The sequence below is a fragment of the Elephas maximus genome, chromosome 12 (assembly GCF_024166365.1).
Source record: "Elephas maximus indicus isolate mEleMax1 chromosome 12, mEleMax1 primary haplotype, whole genome shotgun sequence".
NCBI classification, from domain to species: Eukaryota; Metazoa; Chordata; class Mammalia; order Proboscidea; family Elephantidae; genus Elephas; species Elephas maximus.
Genome location: NC_064830.1, coordinates 61167588 through 61194644, shown reverse-complemented (window position 1 = coordinate 61194644; position 27057 = coordinate 61167588). Strand labels below are relative to the sequence as shown.

The 27057-nt window shown below is 44.8% G+C and overlaps 1 protein-coding gene across 10 annotated transcripts in view; it reads right to left on the bottom strand.

Moving 5' to 3' along the window:
- The window catches only part of ZNF263 (zinc finger protein 263), a 34538-nt gene extending 7481 nt beyond the window's left edge, over window positions 1–27057 (bottom strand). Inside the window, exons 1-7 of one of the 10 annotated variants that reach the window (XM_049903499.1) lie at window positions 26328–27057; window positions 25248–25428; window positions 24710–24783; window positions 24288–24414; window positions 23114–23230; window positions 18522–19717; window positions 9802–9888 (exon numbers count right to left, since the gene is read on the bottom strand). In XM_049903499.1, the coding sequence (XP_049759456.1) occupies window positions 18552–19717; window positions 23114–23230; window positions 24288–24414; window positions 24710–24783; window positions 25248–25428; window positions 26328–26714 (2052 nt within the window). In that variant the 5' untranslated portion in view covers window positions 26715–27057 and the 3' untranslated portion in view covers window positions 9802–9888; window positions 18522–18551. The other 9 variants (XM_049903502.1, XM_049903508.1, XM_049903505.1 and 6 more) reach the window with 9 other exon arrangements.

Sequence of the window (27057 nt, the reverse complement as noted above, 5' to 3'; positions counted from 1 at the left end):
ACTTCCAGCAAAATGTTGAATAAGAGTGGTGATATAGGGCATCCTTGTCTGGTTCCCGATCTGAATGGGAATGCTTTCAGGCTGTCTCCATTTAGGGTGATGTTGGCCGTTGGCTTTGTATAAATGCCCTTTATTATGCTGAGAAATTTTCCTTGTATTCCTATTTTGCTGAGAGTTTTTATCATGAATGAATGTTGAACTTTGACAAATGAATCAATTGATAAAATCATGTGATTCTTGTCTTTTGTTTTATTTATGTGGTGGATTACATTAATTGTTTTCCTCTGGTGGCGTAGTGGTTAAGTGTTACGGCTGCTAACCAAGGGGTCGGCAGTTCAAATCTGCCAGGTGTTCCTTGGGGCAGTTCTACTCTGTTCTGTAGGGTTGCTATGAGTCAGAATCGACTCGACAGCACTGGGTTTGGTTTTTTGGGGTTTAATGTTGAACCATCCCTGCATACCTGGTATGAATCCGACTTGGTCATGGTGAATTATTTTTTTGATATGTTGTTGAATTCTATTGGCTACAATTTTTTTGAGGGTTTTTGCATCTACATTCATGAGGGATATAGGTCTATAATTTTCTTTTCTTGTGGTGTCTTTACGTGGTTTTGGTATCAGGGATATGGGGGCTTCAGAGAATGAGTTTGGTAGTATTCTTTCCTTTTCTATGCTCTGAAATACCTTTAGTAGTAGCGGTGTTAACTCTTCTCTGAACGATTGGTAGAACTCTGCAGTGAAGCTGTCCTGACTGAGGCTTTTTTTTTTTTGTTGGGAGTTTTTTGATTACCTTTTCAATCTCTTCTTTTGTTATGGGTCTATTTAGTTGTTCTACCTCTGTTTGTGTTAGTTTAGGTAGGTAGTGTGTTTCTAGGAATTCATCCATTTCAGTTGGGTCTGTTGTAATAGCGCCCATCTCATTTCTTATTTGGGTTATTTGCTTCCTCTCCTGTTTTTCTTTTGTCAGATTGGTCAGTGGTTTATCAATTTTGTTGATTTTTTCAAAAAACCAGCTTTTGGTCTTGTTAATTCCTTGAATTGTTTTTCTTTTTTTTTTTTTTTTTATTTCATTTAGTTCAGCTCTAATTTTTATTGTTTGTTTTCTTCTGGTGCCTGTGGGTTTCTTTTGTTGCTCTCTTTCTATTTGTTCAAGTTGTAGGGATAATTCTTTCATTTTGGCCCTTCTTTTTGGATGTGTGCATTTATTGATATAACTTGGCCTCTGAGCACGCTTTTGCTGTGTCCCAAAGGTTCTGATAGGAAGTGTTTTCATTCTCACTGGATTCTCTGAATTTTTTTATTCCATTCTTAATGTCTTCTATAATCCAGTCTTTTTTGGGCAGGGTATTCAGTTTCCAAGTGTTTGATTTCTTTTCCTATTATTGATTTCTACTTTTATGGCCTTATGGTCATAGAAGATGCTTTGTAATATTTCAATGTTTTGGATTCTGCTAAGGCTTGCTTTATGACCTAATATGTGGTCTATTCTAGAGAATGTTCCATGTGCACTAGAAAAGAAAGTATACTTGGTTGCTGTTGGGTGGAGTGTTCTGTATATGTCTATGAGGTCAAGTTGGTTGATGTGGGATTTAGATCTTCCATGTCTTTATTCAGCTTCTTTCTGGATGTCCTGTCCTTCACTGAAAGTGGTGTGTTGAAGTCTCCTACTATTGTTGTGGAGCTGTCTATCTCACTTTTCAATGCTGATGGAGTTCATTTTATGTATCTTGCAGCCCTGTCATTGGGTGCATAAATATTTAATATGGTTATATCTTCTTGGTGTATTGTCCCTTTAATCATTATACAGTTTCCTTATCCTTTGTGGTGGACTTAACTCTTAAGTCTATTTTGTCAGAAATTAATATTGCCACTCCTGCTCTTTTTTGATTGTTGTTTGGTTGATGTATTTTTTTCCAGTCTTTGAGTTTTAGTTTGTTTGTGTCTCTAAGTCTAAGGTGTATCTCTTGTAGGCAGCATATAGATGGATCTTGTTTTTTAATCCATTCTGCCACTCTCTGTCTCTTTATTGGTGCATTTAGCCCATTTACATTCAGGGAAATTATGGATAGGTATGAATTTAGTGCTATCATTTTGATGTCTTTTTTGTGTGTTGATAGTTTCTTTTTCCCACTTAATTTTATGTGCTGATTATCTTTATATAGTCTCCTTTCCTCATATTTGTTGTTGTTGATTTTGTTTCTGCTGAGTCTGTATTCTTCCCTTGTATTTTATTTTGATGAGTAGGCTAGTTTGTCTTCTTTGTGGTTACGTTTTTATTTACCCCCATTTTTCTAAAGTTAAAATTAACTTATTTTTTTGTATCGCTCTATCTTCCTCTCCATATGGAAGGTGTATGATTACATTTCTTATTCCCTCTTTATTATTTTAATGTTTTCTTCTTGTATAAAATAACATCGCTGTTACTGTGTTTTGGGCTTTTTTTTTTTTTTATCTTTGTTTTTTTGGATTTCCCTGTCTGGGTTGACTTCTGGTTGCTCTGCCCAGTGTTCTTGCCTTGGGTTGATACCTAATATTATTGATTTTCTAACCAAAGTACTCCCTTTAGTATTTCTTGTAGTTTTGGTTCCGTTGTTATGAATTCCCACAACTTGTGTTTATCTGGAAATGTCTTAATTTCACCTTCACATTTAAGAGACAGTTTTGGTGGATATATGTTTCTTGGTAGGCAATTTTTTTCCTTCAATTTTTTAAATATGTCATACCATTGCCGTCTTTCCTGCATGGTTTCTTCCAAGTAGCCCGAGCTTATTCTTACTGGCCCTCCTTTGTAGGTGACTTTTTGTTTATCTCTCGTTGTTCTTATAGTTGTCTCTTCATCTTTGCTTTTGGCAAACTTGAGCATAATATGTCTTGGTGACTTTCTTATAAGATCTACCTTATGTGGAGTTTGATGAGCATCTTGGATAGGTATCTTCTCATTTTTCACAATATCAGAGAAGTTTTCTGCCAACAAATCTTCAACAATTTTTTCTGTATTTTCTATTATCCCTCCCTGTTCTCATAGGTTATTTCTCTTGATAGAGTCCCACATGATTCTTAAGGTTTCTTCATTTTTTTTAAATTCTCTTATCTGATTTTTTTCAATTAGTGCCAAGTGATTTATCTTCCAGTTCAGAAATTCTAGCTTCTAATTGCTCAATTCTGTTCCTCTGACTTTGTATTGAGTTATCTAATTCTGTAATTATATTGTTAACCGTCTGAATTTCTGATTGCTGTCTATGGATTTTTCCAGCTTATTAAACTTGTCATTATGTTCCTGAATAATCTAATTCCTTCAGTTGCTTTATCTGTGTGTTGGCTTGTTCTGCATATTGCCTCATTTCATTCCTGATGTCTTGAAGGGTTCTGTATATTAAACTTTTGTATTCTGCATCTGATAATTCCAGGAATGCACTTTCATCTAGAAGATCCCTGGATTCTTTGTTTTGAGAGCCTGTTGAGGTGATCTTGGTGTGTTTCTTTATGTGACTTGATATTGACTGTTGTCTCTGAGCCATCTATAAGTTATTGTATTAGTTTATGCTTGCTTACTGTGTCGTAGCTACTTGCTTTGTTTTGTTTTGTTCTGGTATCCCCCTATGGGTTGCTTCAGTGAGCTAGCTTGATTATTTTCACCTTTGGAGCTCTGGTGTCCTTTCCCCAGCTGGCTAGAGCTGTTATCAGGTATATTGGTCTAGGAGTCTATTCAGTTTTCTTGTATGAATTCAGCTCAGGTTTCCAGGTAGCTGATCATCAAGTGTGTGGTACAGGCTCTGTCCTACAGTCTTAGAGGGGCAGGGGTGATTGGCGTATATATCGGTATCTGGTTGCAGCAGGGGGTTATGCTCTGAACAAGGCAGGGGGCTGAGAACCGACCCCCAAGTGTCTCTGAGGAAAATGAGTGTCTGTTCCTAGAGCGTGCTGGTGGGTGGGTTCTGCAGACAAACCACGGAAACCGAAAGTTTTTGGTTGTAAGGACTGGGAGGTACCAGTTTTATTTCGACACCTGTCACGGGTGGCTGGGTGACCTGAGTGGAGCCACCAGTTCTTAGGTCCCTGTTGCGGGTAGGTGAAGACCTTGTTTAATAGGCAAAGCAATGTGAAACATCAAACACCCACCTCTCCACCACACAGCTGAATGGTTGGAGTTTGCCAACAAGGGCCTATTCTCCCAAAATAGGCCCACACAGGTCCACGCAGAAGGGAAAGGTGCTCAAGGTCCACAGACGGTTTATGTCTGGACAGGAGCTGCTTGTGTCCTGAGCTCCCCTGGTTAATGGAGCTAGCAAATTATCTTTTCCCCCCAGGTGGAAATTTTTTCTTTCCCCAAGGCCGGTAGGATGGCTGTAAGTGCTCACCAGGGTCTATCTCAGGCCCAGGGATTTAGCTGCTGAAGCTGGCTTGGGTGTGTGTTGGGGGGGGCGGCGGTAAAATATACGGAAGTACTTAGCTTTTGCCAGGAGTGCCATTCTCCTCAGGTTCCAGAGGTGTAAGCAGGCTGTGTGGCTGGCTGCTTCTCCCTGAGGAAACTGTGGCCGAACACGGGTACCAGCCTGCCACTGCCGCCGCCGCTGCCGCCACTCTGAGAATGGTGCCTGAGGGCTCCCTGTGATTCAGGTCCAGTAACTCCTCTCTACTTCTGAACGTCCTCTTCCTCCCCTGCCCCTCAGTTCCTTGTCTAAGGTTGCCTTTGATGCTCAGGGTTCCTAGCTTGTCACAAATATACTCGTTTGACTTGTTTTTTCGGGTCTTTATTGTAAGGGCTCGACAGAAGCGTCTGTCTATTCCGCCATCTTGGCTCTGCACCCAACATAATCCTCTTTAACATAAAATTACCATCACAAAATGGAGAAGAACCGCAGAATACTGGAAATCATGGCCTAACCAATTTAACACATTATATGTTTTGGGGGATGTAATTGAATCCATGACATTCCACCCTTTGGCCCCCCAAAAATCATATCCTTGCAACATGCAAAACATATTCACCCCATCGTATCATAGCAGAAGTCTTAACTCCAAGTCCAAAATCCTAAAATTCCTGTTCATCTGTGAAATCTGAAATACAAGTTGTCTGCTTCCAAGGGTACAATGGCAGAACAGGCTCAAGCTAGACATTTCCATTACAAATAGAAGAAGCTGGGAGGAAAAGAAGGCATAACCGGCAGGAAGCAAGTCAGCAGAGCACATTACATTAGCCCTCAAAGCTTTGAAAATAGCCCTTTGTTCTCTGAGACAATTTACACAGTAACCCTGCCCTCCAGATTCTAGGTATTGGCCACACTCTCCAGATTCTGAGTGGAGGCCCCTCAGCCCTGGGCTTCAGCTACACCTTCAGGCCCATTGGGACAGCAACTCTGCTCTCTCGGCTTTAGGCACACAATTCTCTTAGTCCATCTGAATGGCAACTCTACCAGAGAAACACCAGAGGCCATGGCTCCACCCTTTGAAACCCCTGAAGTCATGGCCATACCTTTTGAGACTGAGGCAGCTCAGCTATTTGTCTTTGTTGTCTCTTCAGCTTCTGTTTCTTGGTTTTTTGGGCTTTTGGCTCCTTGGGCCTCATGCCTGCATGTGTCCTGCTGGGGCAAGTGTTCCAGAGCTCAGCAGCTGCACTGATAAGTGCCTGGAGGCACCCCACTCCGCGAGGAAGCCTCCTGAACACAAGCAGTTCTCTGGCTCTGTGCGTCCGCAAGCCTAGCTCCACCGATAAGTGCCTGGAGACACCCCACTCCGCCAGGACGCCTCCTGCGCACACGCACTTGCAGCACAGGCACTCGCACAGGCACTCAGCTCTCTTGTTCCGTGGGTGGGTTCAGCGTCACGCACGCTGGTCTCCTGGTTCCGCTGCTGCTGGTTCTCTGCTGTTGCCGCTTCTTTTCTGCTGAAGGTTCTCTGCTGCGCTGTCCCTATGCCACTGTCACTCCTCTGTCCATTCAGTTTTGAAACCACTTCCACATTTTTAGGTATCTGTTAGAGCAGCACCCCACCCACTCAGTACCAAATTCTGTCATAGTCATCTAGTGCTGCCGAAACAGAAATACCACAGGCGGATGGCTTTAATGAAGAGAAATTAATTTTCTCACAGTCTAGTAGGTTACAAGTCCAAATTCAGGGTGTTGGCTCCAGGGGAAGGCTTTCTCCCTCTGTCGGCTCTGGAGGAAGGTCCTTGTCCTCAATCTTCCCCTGGTTGAGGAGCTTCTCAGGCAAAGGGACCCTGTGTCCAAAGGATGGCGCTCTGCTCCTGGTGCTGCTTTCTTGGTGTTATGAGGTCCCCAACTCTCTGCTTGCTTCCCTTTCATCTCTTGTGACATAAAAGGTGGTGCAGGCCACACCTCAGGGGGAAACTCCCTTTACCTTGGATCAAGGAGGTGACTTGCATAAGGGTGGTGTTACAATCCCACCATAATTCTCTTTAACATAAAATTACAATCAGAAAATGGAAGACAACCACAGAATACTGGGAATCATGGCCTAACCAAGTTAATACACACATTTTGGGGGGGGGACATAATTCAATCCATGACAAATACCTTACCATTTTAATCACTAATTAATGTCTTTTTATATCTGATAAGGCAACTGCCCCTTTACTCTTTGTTTTAAAAGCGTCCAAGCTAACGTATTAATTTTTCCAAATCAACTTCAGCATAAAATTTATTCATCCCTTCCTCACACACTAAATCCTTTGGAAATTTATCCATAATTTAAAATTAATTTGAATTGACATTTGGGTTGCTTCTCTCCATTCAAACTGTAAACAGTTTTAATAGAGTATTCATTTTTTTATTAAGGTTATTTCTAAGTATGTTGTAAGTGGGATCCTTTTTTATTATAGTTATTGGTGATATTTTTACCTTGTAAATCAACTCAGTAGTTATTCTTATTTCTTTTTTTACATCTCGTTTTTACTACCCAGAACTTACAGGAAAAAAAAAAATATTGCCATTGGTCACCCTTTTGACTTTCTTCATGCTTCCTTGGTTGATTAAATCTGCATCCTAATGGAAGCTGGAAGGGAGACGTTAACATCAAGCAGCGAGACTTTTCTTTTTTAAGGAAAGATTTATCCAGAATGACAGCAAGCTAGGGGTGGGGTTAAGAGGTTAAGTAATTTTCCCTAGCTTGGTGCTTTGCCTCCTTTGAAACACTTCAAGCCTGGGATAGAATGGTTTGTGGAAAAAGTTGAAAAGGATGTTAGGTGAAGACACTGGACTAGACACCTCTTTGTTGTTGTTAGGTGCCCTCAAGTGAATTCTGACTCAGTAACCCTATGTACAACAGAACAAACACTGCCAGGTCCTGTTCACAATCCTTGCTGTTTGGACAGCTCTCTAGTTCCATTTTTTTTTTCCAATGGTAATTCCCAGAGTGCATGACCATCATTTTCAAAAGTACTCACTGCTTCTGGAAACATCCTGTTGCCCTCTCGTTTTCTTCCCTGTACATGAGCTTGGTGTTGGGGATTCAGACCTGAATAAGCTGAGCTGAACGTGCTAAGGTTTGGAGCTGAGTATGGAGAGGGTTTTGAGAACACTTGGCTGACTAGCAGGGGAAATACCACAGGGTCTATGCAACTTTTGAGTTGGGCTTTAAAGTTTAATTACAAGGCAAGCCAGGCCAGGCCAAAGGGGGAATGAGCACAACCTCTTCGGTGTGAGTGCATTGCCCTGGGAAGCTGCAAGAGCCCTGGATGGTAGCAATAGGGGGCTGCTGGCAGAAAAGAGCAGAAGACAGGTCAGAGCTAGATTTTCAGTGGCCTTTTTGGGGGGAGGGTCATCCCAAGATTTAGCACCTGCCCAAGTAGAAACCTGAATGTCTCTCAGCTCTGCCTCAACTTGTCCCTCCTCACTGCCCCTATCTTGGTCCAGGCCACCATTACCCCCTGCCTCGATGAGGGCACCTGCCTCTTTGGTCTACCTGCCCTCCTGTCTTGCCCTCTTTCCATCTTTTCCCTAACCTGTAGCCAGGACAAGCGTACCAAAAACACAACTACGAGTAGTGAGTGCCTGCCCTGCTCCGTGAGCTTCCCATCGCATTCTGACAAACACCCAAACCCTGAAGGCGGCCTATGGGCCCACCTGGCCAGACCCTTATCCGTCTCTTTCCCCAAGCCCACCCCATTTTTCCCCCCTGCCTTCTCAGAGCGCCCATCACGGCGCTGGAACCGGCCTTCTGTTTGACCATGAGGGCTGGCCCATATGCCGAACCCCGCTCTCCGCACCGGGTTGGCACACGCACAGTTGAGGGGCCAGAGAGTTTCGGGTAGTACTGTCGTGCCCCACACCGGAGTCGAACGAAAGGAGAAGCAGGAAGCCAGCGACCTTGAGGGAGGGAGGGATCATACAGAACCTGCGGGGCGGGGCGGGGCGGGGCGGGGCGGGGCGGGGCGGGGCGGGGCGGGGCGGGGCGGGGCGGGGCAAGACGCTAGGCGCACGCTCCTGCCTCCCCACCGCATTTCCAGCTGCGACAGCAGGACAGCAGGTGTGGCAGGGCCGGCGGGCTGCTCGGGCCGCTGAGGCGACCCACCCCTTTAGATGTCTGACTTGGTTCCAGGCTTTGGGAACCGCTGATTCCATGGCTTTCCCCAAGCCTGAGAGAAAACTTAAGTCTTTGGTTCTAGAAGTCATTCCTGAGGATAGAGCCACGCCAAAGCCCAGCAGCCCACTTTTGTTCAGGTTGCTGAGGCAACATCCCGGAACCCCTACCAGGAAAGCGGGGGATTCCTTCAAGGGCCATTTGGCCAGCCTTTACCCTAGGAGTTCGAAGGGACGCCAAGGTGTGGAAAGGAGCTTTCCTGGCCTTAAGGGGGAGTGGGGGAAGGAGAGTTAATTCCTCATACAAAGTATGGATTTCAGGAAGATACTTATTGTTTTTCTAACCCACCCTTTCTGCCTGGGGAAGTCGCACTATCTGCCTGAAGCAAGTTTGGATCCCTGTGAGTCACCACTTTTGATTTCTGACTGAAGCTTCTGGGACACTCAACGTGTTTCACTGATGAACTGAGAATGTTAATATTAACGGGAAGAGGGTCAGAATTTTTTTTTGTGGTCTGAGCAATTTTTCCTCAACCATTTCGTGTCATAGTTGAACTTACCCAGACCACTCCCACTGCCTCCTCAGGTGTACCAGTGTCAGGCAAAAAGCTGCCCTTAAACCCTTCCTCTTGTGGAAGAAACGCATTTAAGTCCCTCATAGTATACACCACATGATCAGAAGGAAATGTCAGTCTCCCTTTCAAGCACGAAAGTCAATTTTTAATCAAAAGTGCTTAAAAGCAACTATGTTGGCATCTCCTGCCTGGAGGGAGATGGGAAGGTGGAGGGGGTTAGAAGCTGGCGACATGGACATGAAAATAGAGAGTGGAGGGAGAGAGCGGGCTGTCTAATTGGGGGGAGAGTAATCGGGAGTGTGTAGCAGGGTGTATATGGGTTTTTGTGTGAGAGGCTGACTTGATTTGTAGATTTTCACTTAAAGCACAATAAAAATTATTAAAAAAAAAAACTGCTGTATATCAGGCAATGATGAAAACTAAAAAAAAAAAAAAAAAAAAAAAAAGAGGTATTTGACTTACATCCGAATCCACTTAGGACGGAGTCATTGGAATGGAACCCTGTCATAACTCAGGGGCTACTTGTATTCTCTGCTTCCCTCAAATCAAGGTTATTGTCTACTCACTAAAGTCAGTGAAATGCTACGCAGAGACATTTAAAAAAAATAAAGCTATTTGATTAAAAAAAAAAAAAAAGTGCTCAAAAGCTAGATTGAAGGCCAGAAAGAAAATGCTTCAAAACAAATGTATTTTGGCTTTAATTCACCTTGTTATTCTTGAGCTCCCGACATCCAAAGATAGGAATTCTTGTGCTGATCAATTTGCTAGTTGGTTTTCCTGTAACACAAGATCCTTTATGTGACTTAGTTGTCTCAAAGGTTTGTGAAATATTTACATAAATTACAAGTCTTAAGCAGTGGTGGTGATTTTGCACATTTCAAAATTCTTCTATCAGTTGATGTAATGGTTCAACAGTAAAGTTACTAAGCTCTTCTTAGAAGGGTGCTGAGTTGCTGAGTCTAAAACCTCCAATTTCTAATTATGATGTTGAGACCCTTAAGTTCTTCCATCTCTACGGTAACATTTTTAAACAAAGTGATCTGATGTCTTTTTCGGGGGAGGGGGGGGGCGGGGACAAGCAATTCAGAGACTTCTTCATCTCTGTCTCACCCCTGGAGCGAAGGGCTTTGTTTTCATTGTCGTCTGGCCTGTTTTAGCTTTTAGACTCACTCTGCTAGTCATTCACATTGCTTAAACATACTGATTCTCCACCTAGGAGCGTTTCTGCTGGTCTCACGTATTGCCTTTGCTACAAGGACATATGGCTATTGCTCAGGATCAGTCCACATCTCCCAGGTCTCCTTTGTATCCATGAGTTTAGGAGCCAGGGGTACTTTATTGCCCCCAGCATCAGGCTCCCTCTGAAGTAAAAGCCAGATGAAATCTGTTGTGATTTCTTTTACAAACTGACTAGAGAGTAAAAGTACAAGTCCACTGAAGTGGCCTTATGGGAGCATGCAATAAAGGGCTCTGACCTGATCCTTGAAATATGACTTCACGGAAAGAAGTCATAACTCCTGCCTTTCGACAGTGTGGTGCTCCCAGAAATTCCTGTCAGCGTGGTCTTACACTGACTCCAATGCCAGGTGCTTAGAAGACAGAATTCTTTTACTAGTGTTTTCTGCCCACAGTTGGCACAAATAGACGAGTGTTATCTCCATGGCAGGCACTGTGCTAATTGTTTTACATGCAGTATGCTGTGTACCTTCATCTCATTAAAGCAAGGCAGAGGACAGCTATGCATATGAAGTTGGCCAGAAGGGTAGTCAGATTGGGCGACTGGTGAAGGCCCCTATGGGGAAGCCTTTCTAGTGCCTAAGGCGAATACCTTCGTTGCTTCTAGTTGCTCTAGCATTAATTGGCAATGCCAAGTAGGAGCAACACCAGCCTGACCACGTCATATTTGAGACCTGGTGGGTGACAGATGGTGATAGTTGGGTGATGAGGGGAAGGTGGGGTTTCCATTCTTATGAGATTTACTATCTACATAAGTTGTTATCTTAACCAGAGACAGTGCTTAATAATAACATCAACTTTACACCACTGTGGGGCAGTGAATTACTTCACATGGCCCTTTTAGCCACGCCATGGTCTTGTAACTCACACAATGACTAGGTTGGACTATGCCAATAAGGTGATTGTGGCCGGCCCACCAAGGGGATTGAACAGCCTGCAAAGAATGCAAATAAAGTGCATGAAAGCCCCATGAGGGTGGGATCATGCAAATAAGGCATATGAAACCCTAATGACAGGGTTGGTCAGTTTTGCCATCTGGCTAGGCTTAAAACAGAGCAAATCCCAGGGCAGAGAGGGGACCTCACTACATCAAGTAAGAACCAGGAGTGGAGCATGTCCTTTGGACCCAGGGTCCCTGTGCTGAGAACCTCCTAGACCCAGGGAGTGGAGGGGGGGGAGGGGGGAGAGGGAGGAGAGGGGGAGGGGGGAGAGAGAGGGGAGGGAGGGAGGGAGAGAGAGATCTGTAACACCAGAGATGGTGCAAGATGGCAAAAAGCAGCGGCAGAGCACTGGCAGCAGCAAAGCCAGGAGAAATGGCAGGGCAGGCTTCCTGGCCCACAAAGCAGGCAACTACAGTACGAGTGTAGACCCATGGAGCAAGAGAGCCCAGCACCTTTGCCCTTCAGGCAGAAGGCTTGCTGGTAGAGTGGGGTTACCTCCAGGCACTTGTTAGCAGACCTAGGCTTGCCGACTGTCATGGATTGAATTGTGTCCCCCCAAAATATCTGTCAACTTGGCTAGGTCATAATTCCCTTGTATGATTCTCTACCATTTTATCATCTGATGTGATTTCCCTATGTGCTGTAAATCCTATCACTGTGATGTAATAAGATGGATTAGCGGCAGTTATATTGATGAGATCTACAAGATTAGATGTCTTAAGCCAATCTCTCGAGATATAAAAGAGTGAACTGAACAGAGAGACAGGGGGACCTCATACCACCAGGAAAGCAGTGCTGGGAGCGGAGCGCGTCCTTTGGACCTGAGGTTCCTGCACTGAGATGCTTCCAGACTAAGGGAAGACTGATGATAAGGACCTTCCTCCATAGCGGACAGAGAGAAAGCCTTCCCCTGGAGCCAGCACCCTGAATTCTGACTTCTAGCCTACTGGACTGTGAAAGAATAGAATACTCTTTGTTAAAGCCATCCACTTGTGGTATTTCTGTTAAAACACCACTAGATGACCAAGACACCGACCCATGGAGCCAAAGCGAATGTCTTTGAGCAGAGGCTTCCTGGTGGAGTGGGGTGCCTCTGGGCACTTATTAGCAGAGCTAAAGAGCTTTGCAACACTTGCCAGAGCAGGGCAGAGGCCAGGCCCAAGTGGGGCCAAAGGCCGAGAGATGAGGTCTGTCCTCAGGGGGCCGAGTAGAGCTGAGAGAACTGTCCTGCACTGAAGGGAGACTTTGCCTACATGCTTTGTGATCCTGATCCCGAGTTGTAGCCTGTTTATCCTAAACTGTAACCTGTTACTTCCCTAATAAACCACTTAACTGTAAGTACATTTTGTGAGTTCTGGGTAGCCACTGCAAAGAATTATCAAACCCAGTAGAGAAACACAGAGTGTCATGAGAGGGATGGCTGATGTCCAAATTGCTAAAAAGGTTGGCAGGTGGAGGTATGTTTGACCTCCACCTCATAGGAATCAGCCTTAGGCTGATGACTCTCCCCTCTTGTGAAGTCAGACAAGGTCAGACATGCCCACACCATTTTTACAACTACCCCACACATCTCAGGGCATCAGCAGCCACATCAGCCCTGCCCTGCTCTGCTGAACCTTGGCCCTACTGGTAAGCATACATGAACCTCTCTCTCTAATCCTCACCTCCCCTGCTGCCCCTCAATCCCTGTACAACCACTACCCTCCTCCTGTGAACAAGGTGGATGAAAGAAAGGGCAAGAAATAAGAAACCTTAAGATTTTTAACCCCCATGTGTCTGTCAGTTTGTTGTACTGTGGGCATGGGTGGTGTGTTGCTATGATGCTGGAAGCTAAGCGGCCGGTATTCAGATACCAGCAGGGTCACCCATGGAGGACAGGTTTCAGCTGAGCTTCCAGACTAAGACAGACTAGGAAGAAGGACCCAGCAGTCTACTTCTGAAAAGCATTAGCCAGTGAAAACGTTATGAATAGCAGCGGAACACTATCTGATGTAGTGCTGGAAGATGAGTCCCCCAGGTTGGAAGGCACTCAAAAGATGACTGGGGAAGAGTTATTTCCTCAAAGTAGAGTCGACCTTAATGATGTGGATGGAGTAAAGCTTTCGGGACCTTCATTTGCTGATGTGGAACAACTCAAAATGAGAAGGAATAGCTGCAAACATCCATTAATAATCGGAACCTGGAATGTACGAAGTATGGATCTAGGAAAATTGGAAATCGTCAAAAATGAAATGGAATGCATAAACATCGATATCCCAGGCATTAGTGAGCTGAAATGGACTGGTATTGGCCATTTTGAATTGGACAATCATATAGTTTACTATGCTGGGAATGACAACTTGAAGAGGAGTGGTGTTGCATTCATCAACAAAAAGAACGTTTCAAGATCTATGGTGAAGTACAACGCTGTCAGTGACAGAATAATATCCATATGCCTACAAGAAAGAACAGCTAATACGACTATTACTCAAATTTACGCACAAACCACTAGGGCCAAAGGTGAAGAAATAGAAGATTTTTATCAGCTGCTGCAGTCTGAAATTGATCAAGCATGCAATCAAGATGCATTGATAATTACTGCCAATTGGAATGCGAAAGTTGTAAACAAAGAAGGATCAATAGTTGGAAAATATGGCCTTGGTGACAGAAACAATGCTGGAGATCAAATGACAGAATTTTGCAAGACCAACGACTTCTTCATTGCAAATACCTTCTTTCACCAACATAAACGGCGACTATACACATGGACCTTGCCAGATGGAACACACAGGAATCACACTGACTACATTTGTGGAAAGAGACGATGGAAAAGCTCAATATCATCCAGAAGAACAAGCCCGGGGGCCGAATGTGGAATAGACCATCAATTGCTCATATGCAAGTTCAAGCTGAAACTGAAGAAAATCAGAGCAAGTCCACAAGAGCCAAAATATGACCTTGAGTATATCCCACCTAAATTTAGAGACCATCTGAAGAACAGATTTGACGTATTGAACACTAGTGACCGAAGACCAGACAAGCTGTGGAATGACATCAAGGACTTCATACATGAAGAAAGAAAGAGGTCATTAAAGACACAGGAAAGAAAGAAAAGACCAAGGTGGACGTCAGAGGAGACTCTGAAACTTGCTCTTGAACGTTGAGCAGCTAAAGCAAAAGGAAGAACTGATGAAATAAAAGAACTGAACAGAAGACTTCGAAGGGTGCCTCAAGAAAACAAAGTAAAGTATTATAAAGACATGTGCAAAGAGCTGGAGATGGAAAACCAAAAGGGAAGAACATGCTCAGCGTTTCTCAAGCTGAAAGAACTGAAGAAAAAATTCAAGCCTCAAGTTGCAATAGTGAAGGATTCTATGGGGAAAATATTAAACGATACAGGAAGCATCAAAAGATGGAAGGAATACACAGAGTCATTATACCAAAAAGAATTAGTCGGTGTTCAACCATTTCAAGAGGTGGCGTATGATCAGGAACCGATGGTACTGAAGGAAGAAGTCCAAGCTGCTCTGAAGGCATTGGTGAAAAACAAGGCTCCAGGATTTGATGGAATATTGATTGAGATGTTTCAACAAACAGATGCAGCGCTGGACGTGCTCATTCGTCTATGCCAAGAAACATGGAAGACGGCTTCCTGGCCAACTGACTAGAAAAAGAGATCCATATTCATTCCTATTCCCAAGAAAGGCGATCCAACTGAATGTGGAAATTATGGAACAGTATCATTAATATCACACACAAGCAAAATTTTGCTGAAGATCATTCAAAAATGGCTGCAGCAGTATATTGACAGGGAACTGCGAGAAATTCAGGTCAGTTTCAGAAGAGGATGTGGAACCAAGGATATCATTGCTGATGTCAGATGGATCCTGGCTGAAAGCAGAGAATACCAGAAGGATGTTTACCTGTGTTCTACTGACTATGCAAAGACTGTGGATCATAACAAATTATGGATAACATTGCAAAGAATGGGAATTCCAGCACACTTTATTGTGCTCATGAGAAACCTTTACAGAGATCAAGAGGCAGTTGTTCGGACAGAACAAGGGGATACTGATTGGTTTAAAGTCAGGAAAGGTGTGTGTCAAGGTTGTATTCTTTCACCATACCTATTCAATCTGTATGCTGAGCAAATAGTATGAGAAGCTGGACTATATGAAGAAGAAGGGGCATCAGGATTGGAGGAAGACTCATTAACAACCTGCAATACGCATATGACACAACCTGGCCTGCTGCAAGTGAAAAGAAGTTGAAGCACTTACTAATGAAGATCAAAGACCACAGCCTTCAGTATGGATTGCATGTCAACATGAAGAAAACAAAAATCCTCACAACTGGACCAATGAGCAACATCATGATAAACGGAGAAAAGACTGAAGTTGTCAAGGATTTCGTTTGACTTGGATCCACAATCAACAGCCATGGCAGCAGCAGTCAAGAAATCAAAAGACGCACTGCACTGGGTAAATCTGCTGCGAAGGACCTCTTTAAAGTGTTGAAGAACAAAGATGTCACCTTGAAGACTAAGGTGTGCCTGACCCAAGCCATGGTATTTTCAATCGCACCATATGCATGTGAAAGGTGGACAATGAATACGAAAGACCGAAGAAGAGCTGACGCCTTTGAATTGTGGTGTTGGCAAAGAATATTGAATATACCATGGACTGCCAAAAGAATGAATAAATCTGTCTTAGAAGAAGTACAACCGAAATGCTCCTTAAAAGCAAGGCTGGCGAGACTGCATCTTACATACTTTGGACATGTTGTCAGGAGGGATCAGTCCCTGGAAGACGTCATGCTTGGCAGAGTACAGGGTTAGCGGAAGAGAGGAAGACCCTCAACGAGGTGGATTGACACAGTGGCTGCAACAATGAACTCAAGCATAACAAGGATTGTAAGGATGGCTCAGGACTGGCAGTGTTTCATTCTTTTGTGCGTAGGGTCGCTATGAGTCAGGACCGACTTGACGGCACCTAACAAGATTTTTAAATCTGGCTCAGAAAAAAACGAAAGATTCATACTAAGCTGGGGCAGGGCTGAAACAAGTCTGATAAGGGAAGGCAAGGCAAGGGGAGGGGGGTTTGCATCACTTATCACTATATTCGACAGCTTGTTGAGAATGGAATTTATCATCTTTTTCTCCCAAAGAACTGGTCAGGTACCTTCCTCTAGGGCCATATTTTCCTGACATTAGAATTTCCTACTTTTAGAATACTTCCACGGGCCCATAGAAGCAGCGGTCAAGAAATGATATGATGCATCGCATTGGGCAAAGCTGCTGTAAAAGACCTCTTTCAAGTGTTGAAAAGCAAAGATGTCACTTTGAGGACTAAAGTGCGCCTGACCCAAGCCATGGTGTTTTCAATAGCTTCACAGGCATGAAAGCTGGACAATGAGTAAGGAAGACCAAGAATTTTTTATGCCTTTGAACTGTGGGGTTTCTAAAGAACACTGAATATACTGTTGACTGCCAGAAGAATGAACTAATGTGCCTTGAAAGAAGTACTGCCAGAATGCTCCTTAGAAGTGAGAATGGCAAGACTTTTATGTGTTTTGGCCATGTTATCATGAGCTACCAGTCCCTGGAGAAGGACATCATGCTTGGTAAAGTAGAGGGTCAGTGAAAAAGAGGAAGACCCTCAGTGGAGATGGATTGACACAGTGGCTGCAACAACGGTCTCAAGTCTAACAACAGTTGTGAGGATGGCACAGGACCGAGCAATGTTTTGTTCTGTTGTACATAAGGTTGTTATCAGTCGGAACTGACTAGACAGCACCTAACAATATGAACAATACAAAAGGAGAAGTGACTTCCCTTTTAAAAAAAAAAGTCTCACAAGACCACGGACATATATGGAGTCAGATGTTGCCAAACAGATTGTTCCAAACAAAGAATTGTTATTAGGTCAATAGAAAATTTTTTTACTCCTGTACACCATAGAAGGAAAGAATGCTTCTCAGAGAACCTTATGATACCACCCCGAGCAGCCACTGGGTTTGATCTTTTGTTACCATGTAGCAGTCCCAGCCCTGGAGCTCACAAGGTTCATATACTGCCTGCCTCTGCCAGCTGCCACCTTTCTCAGAACCTTCCTGACTAATCCAGTAGGACCACATAGAGAAAAAGCAGGTCCTCTAATCAAGGCCTGGTGGTGTAGTGGTTAAGTGCTACAGCTGCTAACCAAAAGGTCGGCAGTTTGAATGCACAAGGTGCTGCTTGGGAACTCTATGGGGCAGTTCTGCCCTTTAGGGTTGCTATGAGTGGGAATCGACTTGATGGCAGCAGGTTTGTTTTTCTTTTTTTCTAACCAAGGCAGAGGGGAGACAGATCAACACTGAGGGGTAAGGAAAGGCCCTCAGGGAATAATCACACACTTTCACGTTTCCTTAAGATATTTATTACCATCCAAACATACTTTCAACAGGGAAGAGCATAATCCCTAATTTCCCTGGGACCCACATTTTCGATTTTCTAGGGACTCCCGACTTTCATGGAACCCTCTACCCAGGAACAAGACTCTGGAGCTGTGTTCATTTCTTTCTGACAGAGGTAGGGCAAAGTCTAGAGCTCTGCAAAGGGTAGATTAACTCAGACTTCTGCTTCCTCTGCCAATTATTACTCCCTTAGGTCTCTGGTTCCTTGTCTGAGGGAACACTGACATGTGTGGCTTGCCAATGAGTTCTCCTGTCAGGCCATTGAGGAGCACTGTGGTGGCTGATCTGGACTGCCCATGACTTCCCAGCCAGGGCCTTTGGGAGAGCTGCAACTCACAGCTAGTCTTTTGTGGCCTCCAACTTTTTCCAAGAAACTTGGCCTCTCCTTTTTGGTCTCAAGGGCCTCAGAGCCTAACTACTCCTGCTGAATGTCCCAAATGAAGAAATAATAACAGAAAGATCACAGGGATTCCCAAAGTTGTTGGGATAGACAAGGGACACAGTAAGGCAACCAAATCACACCTAGGATAATAAACGCACTGACAGGGTGGGTGCACTTTGGGACAGGATGGATTTATTGGAGAACTCCACCCTAAGCACATCACCTCAGAGACTTGCCATCCTTAATAGTTGAGACAGAATTCCTTTTAGTTTTGAGGATGTTTTGCTGCCTCTGTACCTTCCTCACAATGACCACCCCCTCCCTTTCTTGTTTACAGTAATTACCTTAAAAACATAGAGGTTGTTTGGTCAGCTGGGCAAGGAAGACTAGTTCATAAAAACAGGACTCTGATACATCACCTTATCTGGGTCACAGCAATCCCATTGTTTCTATCCAGTGTGAGTTCTTTGATGACTCATAAGGCGTGAACTTCGAGAAAAGCTTTCTCCACATTCAGAACATTTATAGGGTCTCTCTCCTGTATGGGTTCTCAGGTGACGAATCCGATTGGAGCTGTGTGAGAAACTGTCTCCACACTCATGACAGGTGTAAGGTTTTTCTCCCGTGTGAATTCTCTGATGCCTGATTAAGTTGGATCTATGAGAGAAGTTTTCCCCACAAAGGGTACATTTATATGGTTTCTCTCCTGTGTGCGTTCTCTGATGTCTGGTGAGGTGCATGCCCTGCCCGAAGCTTTTCCCACAAGTCAAACATTTAAAGAGCTTCTTCTCTACCTTGGGGGCTCCATGATTGGAAAGAAAGGGGGTGCAGTCACTCACTGCTTCCCCACATGCAGAAAAGGGATAAAGTCTCTCTCTCTCATGAGTTCTTTCGTGTATGACAAGGTGTGAACTACGAGAGAAACTTTTCCCACACTCGGGACATTTATAAGGTCTTTCTCCTGTGTGAATTCTCTGGTGCCTAAGAAGGTTGGAACTATGAGCAAAGATCTCCCCACACTCAGGGCACTTGTAGGGCTTCTCACCTGTGTGTGTTCTCTGGTGCCTATGGAGGTTGGAGTTGCAAGAGAAGCTTTTTCCACACACATTGCATCGATATGGCTTCTCACCTGTGTGTGTGCGCTGATGGCGAATCAGGTGGGTATTTTGGCTGAAGCTTTTTCCACATTCGAGGCACTTATGGGCCTCCTCTCCCAGTTGTGCTCTGTGTAGCGAGAGAAAATGTGGGTTCCCACCAAAGATGTTGCCACACTCCACACCCATGCACAGTCTTTCTGCTGCGTGTATTCTCTGGTGCCTAATTAGGTTTGAGTTGTTAGAGAAATTTTTGCCACACAAGGAACATATATGGAGTTTCTTTGGCTGCAGTTCCTTTGGTCGCCCCAGTTCTCTGCAACTTGTGGCCCGGACTAAGGACTGCTCCATTTGATCCTCTGGGGGAGGGTCCCACTGCCCTTCTGACCTGTCACAAGGTCTTCCCTGCTCGGGACTCCAGGGCACCTCCCCTCTTGCCTGGCCAGGCAGCTCCTTAGGGTGGGTGTTCTCAGGGGCAACAGACTGAGCAGTTTCATCCCGGTTCTCAAATTTCTCTTCTCCTGGGAGAGTAAGAAAAAGTAAACCCTTTCGTTACTTATACACTGGAAAAAAGGAAATCCTACACATCTGCCACTGCCTGTAGGTCAGAAGTCCGGAGGGGTGGTTCTGCCTGTTTCCCATCTTCCCCTTCCAGAGAGACTTCTGGATCAGGGATGGTGCAATCACCCTATGAATCAGAGCTCAGCTGAGTCTTGAAATCCCCTTCTAGAGGGCCCTACCCACTTCTCTGAGCCTTGGGCTTCTACCCTTCAGTAACCGGTGGCAGGGAGGAGGGCTGTGACTCAGGTGGGATGAGCGAGCTGAACAGTGGAGGCTTCTCACATTTTGCACCCTGGGCCCCTTATAGTCCCCAGCCCTGTGAAGGAGAATGGACAGAAGGAACAAAGGAAGCAATAGACCTCTGGCTAGCCCCCATCTGAGGGGCTTAATACCCAAATATTTTTACACAAATAACGCACGTTACACATTTTCAAGCTGTGCGCCCTGTGCTGTTTTCATAAGTGCACCATCCCAATACATATTGCTGACTTCAATTTCAATTTTTTTCCTGTCCACTGGATTTAATGTTACCTGAATAAAGCTGATCTTATGGAAACTTCATTTACGGTAGGTACCTTCCTAAACCAAGTGCAAGCAATGGTGAACAGAATTAGCTTGTGACGGAAATGGGATGCCATGCTGATACCAGAGTATGAACGCACAAAGAGCTAGAAATTATTAAGTAAGAAATGATCCTAGGCCTAAAGCTACAAGAAAAAGATGTTGCTTATATTTTATTGCTTTTATAAATCTTAAACTGAAACATAATTTTTGATAATTGATGTCTTTGAAATCAACAAATAAAAATCACCAGAAAAAATTGTGTTTTCATCTTAAAATAGGCCACTTTAGTTTATTTGTTATCATCATCATCATCCGACTCCCGGAATCCTTCAAAGTCCGATCCCTCAACACTATCATCATCTGGAGGTTTCTGGCCTACAGTGGTTTTCATTCTCACAGAAAGGCCATTCCTTTTCATGAATTTAGAAATCCAGGTGAAACCTGCCTTGAAATCTGGGATTCCTCTTTCATCTGCCAGAAGCTTCGCTTTGATCTGAATTGTGACAGCAGAGACAGCTTGATTTTGTTCCCTTCGAGAAATAACCCACTCTTTCAAATCATTCTCTAACTCAGGCCATTTTGCTTTGGGCCCACGACATGCACGTTTTTGAGGATTCATTTTCTCCAGCTCCTTTTTCTCCTTTCTCCATTCACGAATGGACGACTCTCCAACCTTGAACTCTCTTGCTGCCGCTCTATTGCTTGTTTCTTCTGCCCTCGCAACGACTTTCAGTTTGAAGTCGGCGGGGTAGGACTTGCGTTTAATTCCTGCCATGATCCTAAAGGGTTCTAAGGTTTAGATTTATAAACTGAAAAAATGTGCACAATATAATTGATAACTGGCTGATTCTAGTAAAGAGACTGCAAATTCAAACATGAGGTATATAAGAAGCAAAGGTCTTTTTATATGCTAGCAAGCATATGACTAGGGTGACTTATGATCATTGATCAAAATCACTGATGCTAACAAAACATAATTACATTACGAAATAAGCAGACCTAACATGGCTTAATGGTTTCACTTAAGATGATCTGATAAGGTTGTCACATTCAACTGTTGATCCAAGAGCGAATGTGTACGAGTTTCCCCCACTATCCCAAAGTAGAGCATTACTATGAAACATTTCGTGAGCCGAAGTGGTGTAAAGCAAAGCAATAATTACTATTAACTTGTACAGGAAAAAATTTTGAGTGTTCCCAGACCCAAAAAGTAACCTATCAATCATACCAAATAACACATAAAACCCGGGCAGGAGCTGTGTGGGGTATGGTCTCGATGGAGTGTGCCTAGGGGCCATCAGGCGAGGGAGTAGCAGTCACACTGTGTCCCCTACACTGTTAAGGGGGTGAGGAGCAGCAGGAAGAGAAGTGGGCAGCAGCAGAGGAAGGCGAGGAGGAGGTCCTCTTGGGGAAGGAGCTGCTGGGCTTTCTGGCCAGGCTGCCCCTGGCTGCACTGGCCTGGACTGCAGCGCCCTGAACCATGATCGTGACCTGCTACCCCTTTTAGACATGCCACACTTCAAGTTCCTGGACTTGCCCCTGAGGTTACTGAGATGATCTCGGGGGACTAGCGCCTGTTTAGCATCGCCAACCTGCTTTTTACCTACCAAGCCCACCATCAGCAGGATGCACATGCCCCCAAGTCAGCTGTTTATACACAGGAATGCTATTTTCGCAAAAGCAAAAATCCTCTTCAGATTTCTTTCTGTTAATGAAAGCAGGTACTAATGAAAGTCTTTTGTAAAAGCTAGCAGCATAAAGTGAATTTTTCACATAGCAGGGAAACCTGTATCAGTTTTGCTTTGGTTACTCCTTCAATTAAAAGTCAAAGTCAGAAGATGACTATGATAATTATGTCAATGCAGACTGAATCATGACTGCTATCGACAGCTACTTGATACCATTTATGTCACTACAGACTTCATTTTGTTCATGCTTCCAATTGATAGCACATGATTTATTAACAGGCTTCAGTAGGTTCAAGGTTCTTATTGATGACTCAAAAACAGCAGGAATATAATTCCAAACCAAAAACCCACTGCCATCCTGACTCACAGTGACCCTACAGGACACAGTAGAGCTGCCCCACAGGGTTTCCAAGGAGCAGCTGGCAGATTCGAACTGCTGGCCTTTTCGTTAGCAGATGAGCTCTTCAACACTGCGCCACTAGGGCTCTGAGATATACTTATCAACTGAAATTACTGTATTTTTATCCAAATAATGCACACCTTCTATGTTTGTTTGCCAACCACACCCACACCCCCCCCAACAAGCGTGCTATGCTAATAGTTTTTTTTTTTTTTTTTAACAGCAACGTGAAAAAAAAGTGGCATAGAAGCACTTCTAAAAATATCTTGTGGTGGGGAGGAAGGTATGGCTGGCAAACACATAGAGAGCATGTGTTATTTGCGTGAAAATACAGTACTAGGAACAAACACTTTCATCTGTTTATTTTTCAATTACTGGGGTACTACCTAACTTGATCCATGACTTCTCGACAACGGCTTATACCTTTATTATACTAATAAAATCAAAAGTAACATTTTCGAACTACTGAATGAGGATGAATAAGGCTGAAATTCACTTCTGGAAATGTCACAAGACGCACATGGTAGATGCACAGGTGTGCTATGGCAGAACTTTTTTTTATATAATTTTGTCATTTCTGCATGTTACGTGTATGCGTGCGTGTTATTTACAGGCACACTATTTGCGAAAAATACAGTACCCAAACGTCTCACTCTCAACAGCTGGGAGCCTTGCTGAGCAGGCAGTTCATCTTTATGTCTTACCTGCAGCTGGGCTTTGGGGTCTCCGGCACTCTTTGCAACTCTGGACCCTAGGATCCCATGGCTTTTCTCCTGGTTCCACCTGGGTGCTCAGGGCCCCGTGACTGGGAATTGGAGACTCTGTTCACAGTGAAAAACAGATTTCTGTGTCAGCACTTTTCTCTACCAGGCTGGGGAAACAAAGTCTTGACCTCTGCCCTCAACAGATAGATAAAGAACTCTCTGCTCAGTAAGCCTGACAGCAATTAGTTGGAATACACCCTCAACTGTTCCCAGTGGTACTCTCTAGAGAGAATCAGAGGTGGGAGACTATGGCTTAAAAAAAAAAAAAATTTCATAATATTTAGGGAATGCACACTTTCATAACTAAAGAACATGGTTGAGATGATTAGTTCCTTGAACAATCAGTTTAATATTGTAAAACAGCCTCCAGAAAGTGAAAAAATAACATGACAGACAGTCAGAAAAGGACCTGGGCCTCTGGGAGGAGCATGAAGTTAAAACTCAAAAGTGACACTGTTGTGCTATGCTAAATAGAAAAACAAAAACCTCACACCACCTCCAGCAAACACGCACCTGAACAGAAGTTAATCCAAGAAATTGTGATCTTAACTTCTCCCCATATTTAGCGCCCAATGTAAGAGTTGTTTAATTTTAGGCACCACAGCAATGGAAAAAGGATATGGAGAACCTGAGACAGTCTCAATGAAAATGAACAAAAAACCTATAGTAACCCCTTTGCAGAATTAGCATAAATGAGTTCACAGTCGTGATCCTCTCTATCCAAACCTGATATATGGATACAAAGTGCAATACATTTCTTTCTATAGGTGTGCTTCAACAGAATTGTAAGAGTAATATATGTATATCTTGTTTGAATACCTTCTACCTAAATCCAACGATGAAATTTTTTGTTATATTTCATCGGCATCATTTTTAATCTCCGCATAATAAATAGTTCAACACACAAGTGTGCTTTAATTTATTCTTATTTAGCCCCTATTTTGGACATATACATTGTTTCCCTGATTCTAGTCAAGGGGACTGCAGATAAAAGTGTCTCCTGTGGAGGGTTCTTGGCAAAACTCAGATCTTATGTCGTCGGAAGGTGAATGTCTAAGAAGATAGGACCCTGGTCAGAATGGCTCAGTCTTCATCTCTGGAAAAAAGTCCTTACCCAGTGAGTCCACATTCTTGTAATTCTCCTGCACAGTGTCCCTGGAGAGGGCTCTCTTACCAGGCTCCAGATGCCTGCAATCCTCCTGGGAGAGGTACATAGCCACGTCCTCTAAGCTCTCAGGCAACTGAAATGGCACAAGATCACCTTTAGCCCTGGATGCACCAAGCACAATTCAAGCAGAGTCACAGGCTAAAGGGGCAAACATTAGGGGTGCCCAGAACACATTTCATGGGAAAGAGGGTGCCAGACCTACAAGCCAGGTGTGGAGGAGACAGGGAGGATGGGGGATGCATATGGGGGGGAGGGGAAGGATCCTCTGCAGGTGGCAGAAAGGACCCCGCCCCCACAAAAGGAACACTCCAAGGGGGAGGGTGGGCAGGGGAGAAGAGAGAGGGAGACAACGGGAACTTCCACATCACCTGGGGCCCAGTCATCTCCTTGTCTTCCGTGTTCCCTTCAGGAGGAAAGAGAGAAAGCCAAGGAGCAGACAATGCTGAAGGTGACAGAAATCACAATGAGAATGGCATTCCTAATTTCTGGCACCCCATTATTACAACATAGTATCCATTCCCCAACACTCAGTCTCTGTTTTTAAAATTAAACACTAAAAAAAAAAAAAAAAGAGGACAATAGAGGCATAATAAAGTGATATCCAAAATGATGGGAACAGAGTAAAGAAATACCAGCAGCCTTCCCAGCAGAGCTGCTGAACTCCACGCCTCCAATCATTCAGCTAGCATGCCCACTAACACAGATCAGTTGTTTTACACAATAAAAGACTCAACAAAGAGAGGCCCTTTCCTCCCCCACCCCAGGAGAACCCAATCCACCATTTCTAGGTCTTTCACTGCACATCTGAGAAACTGGACTTCAGAATTCCCTGTTCTTCGCCTGCTGGTGGCAGGGGCAGCCCAAAGCCCCTCTTCCCTCCCACCTGCCCGGATAACTGTTCCTCACCCCTCTCCTTTACAGCTTGGGGGTCCCTTTGGGGGCTGGGGCCTAGCAGCTGCTGCAGCCTGGGGCCAGGACTTCGCTCAGTCTCCATGGGCTCCAGCTTGAAGCTCGGTGACTCTCGTGCTGTTTCCAGAGGCAAAGGCTCCTCCAAAAGCACTGCTGTTCCCTGCCCATGGTTTGTGACCTGAGAACCAACCCACATCACTCATCATCACAACAGGGCCCGAGAGAAAGGGAAATCAGCACAGGATTCTGAAGGCAAACCTTCAACACAGAATAACAGCAATCCCTTTGGACCCAGTAAGAAAAAAGGATGGCTTAGATTGGAGGCTTCTTTGATCCCACGCGCACATTAGTGAAAACGTATGAGTGTAAGGGGTCTATTCCAATGGACACCTTCCCCACACAGCTCTTCTAAAACACCTCGCTCCCTCTTCCTCTCACCCACCTTTTCTAGATGTTTTCATTTCTCAATATTAGGTAAACTGATTTGGATGGTATGGGGGACAGGTACCTTAGGGCCTCAGTGCCAAATTTTTTCTAAATTTACAGTTAACCGAGACCCAGCCCTGCAAAAGAGACCAGACTGCTGCCTGTAATATAACAACAGCTAACAGTTATGAAGCACTAACGATAAACCAACAACGTGATCAAAACTTTACAAGTTGCTCTCTTCTTCAACTCTCAAAACAACCCTAGAAGAGTATTTTATCACCCTCATTTTACCAACCAGAAAACTGAGGCCCGAAAAGATGAAGCAACTTGCCCAAAATCACAAAACTAGTACTTAGCAGAGTCAGGTTTTAATATTGGTGCTCTAATTTTTTTAATTCCGGAGCTCACACTAACTATTGCCACGGCACTGGCCTCCATGTGGGAACACGCAACTCTTCACTGCTCACTCTGTCCATTTGGGGGAAATCCGGAGGATGAAAGTCCCAGATTAAACTAGAAAAAAAGGTCCTTGCCCATGTAAAGTCTACGCAGAGTAACCCAGTAAATTCGGATGGGGAAGTAAACCAGCACGATGTCCCAGTCCTTGGGGCCCAAACCAACGGCAGATAAAGCCGCTCTTTCTCTCACCTGTTGCCTCAGTCGTCCAAGCTCTCTCTGCATATCCTCCACAAGCGTAACTGCTTCCTCGCCGCTCTCCGGTTGAAGCTCCTGCACCCTGCTCTGGATCTCCTGGGGCAGGATTGTCAGGAACTGCTCCAGCACAAGCAACTCCAGGATCTGCTCCTTGGTGCGCATCTCGGGCCGCAGCCACTCATGGCAAAGCTCCTGGAGCCGGCTGAGGGCTTCTCTGGGACCAGCGGCCTCTTGGAAGCGAAACCGTCGGAAGCGCAGGTGGGAGGAATGTAGGCTGGACCCTGGGTCGGGCCGAGGCAACTCCTGGCTCCACGCGCAGTCCTCCTCCAGTTTCACGATCAGGAGCCCTTCTTGCTCCTGGGAGCCCGGGCCCGACGCCATCGTCAGGCTCCCGGGGCGCCTTGCCCCCGAAACCAGCTGCGCCAGTCTGGGAAGGCGCCCCGGGCCCCGTGGGAGGATGGGCGGCGTCGGCCCGGTGGGTCCGGGGCTCCAAGTCCCGGCGGAGGAGTGACACTCCTGCCTGGGCAAAGCCGGCTACGGCGCTTTAGCCTCGCTTGGTCTGGGCCGCCGCGGCGCGAGTATTTCGCCCGCTCTCGCTTTTTTTTTTTTTTCCTCGCCAGTGCCCCCAGGGGGCAGGACTTGATCCCCGCTTCCTCGCGGTTGCTGATCCACCCAAGACCCTGCCCTCCTCTCCCACGCCGGAAGTCTCAGTGCGCGAGTTAGG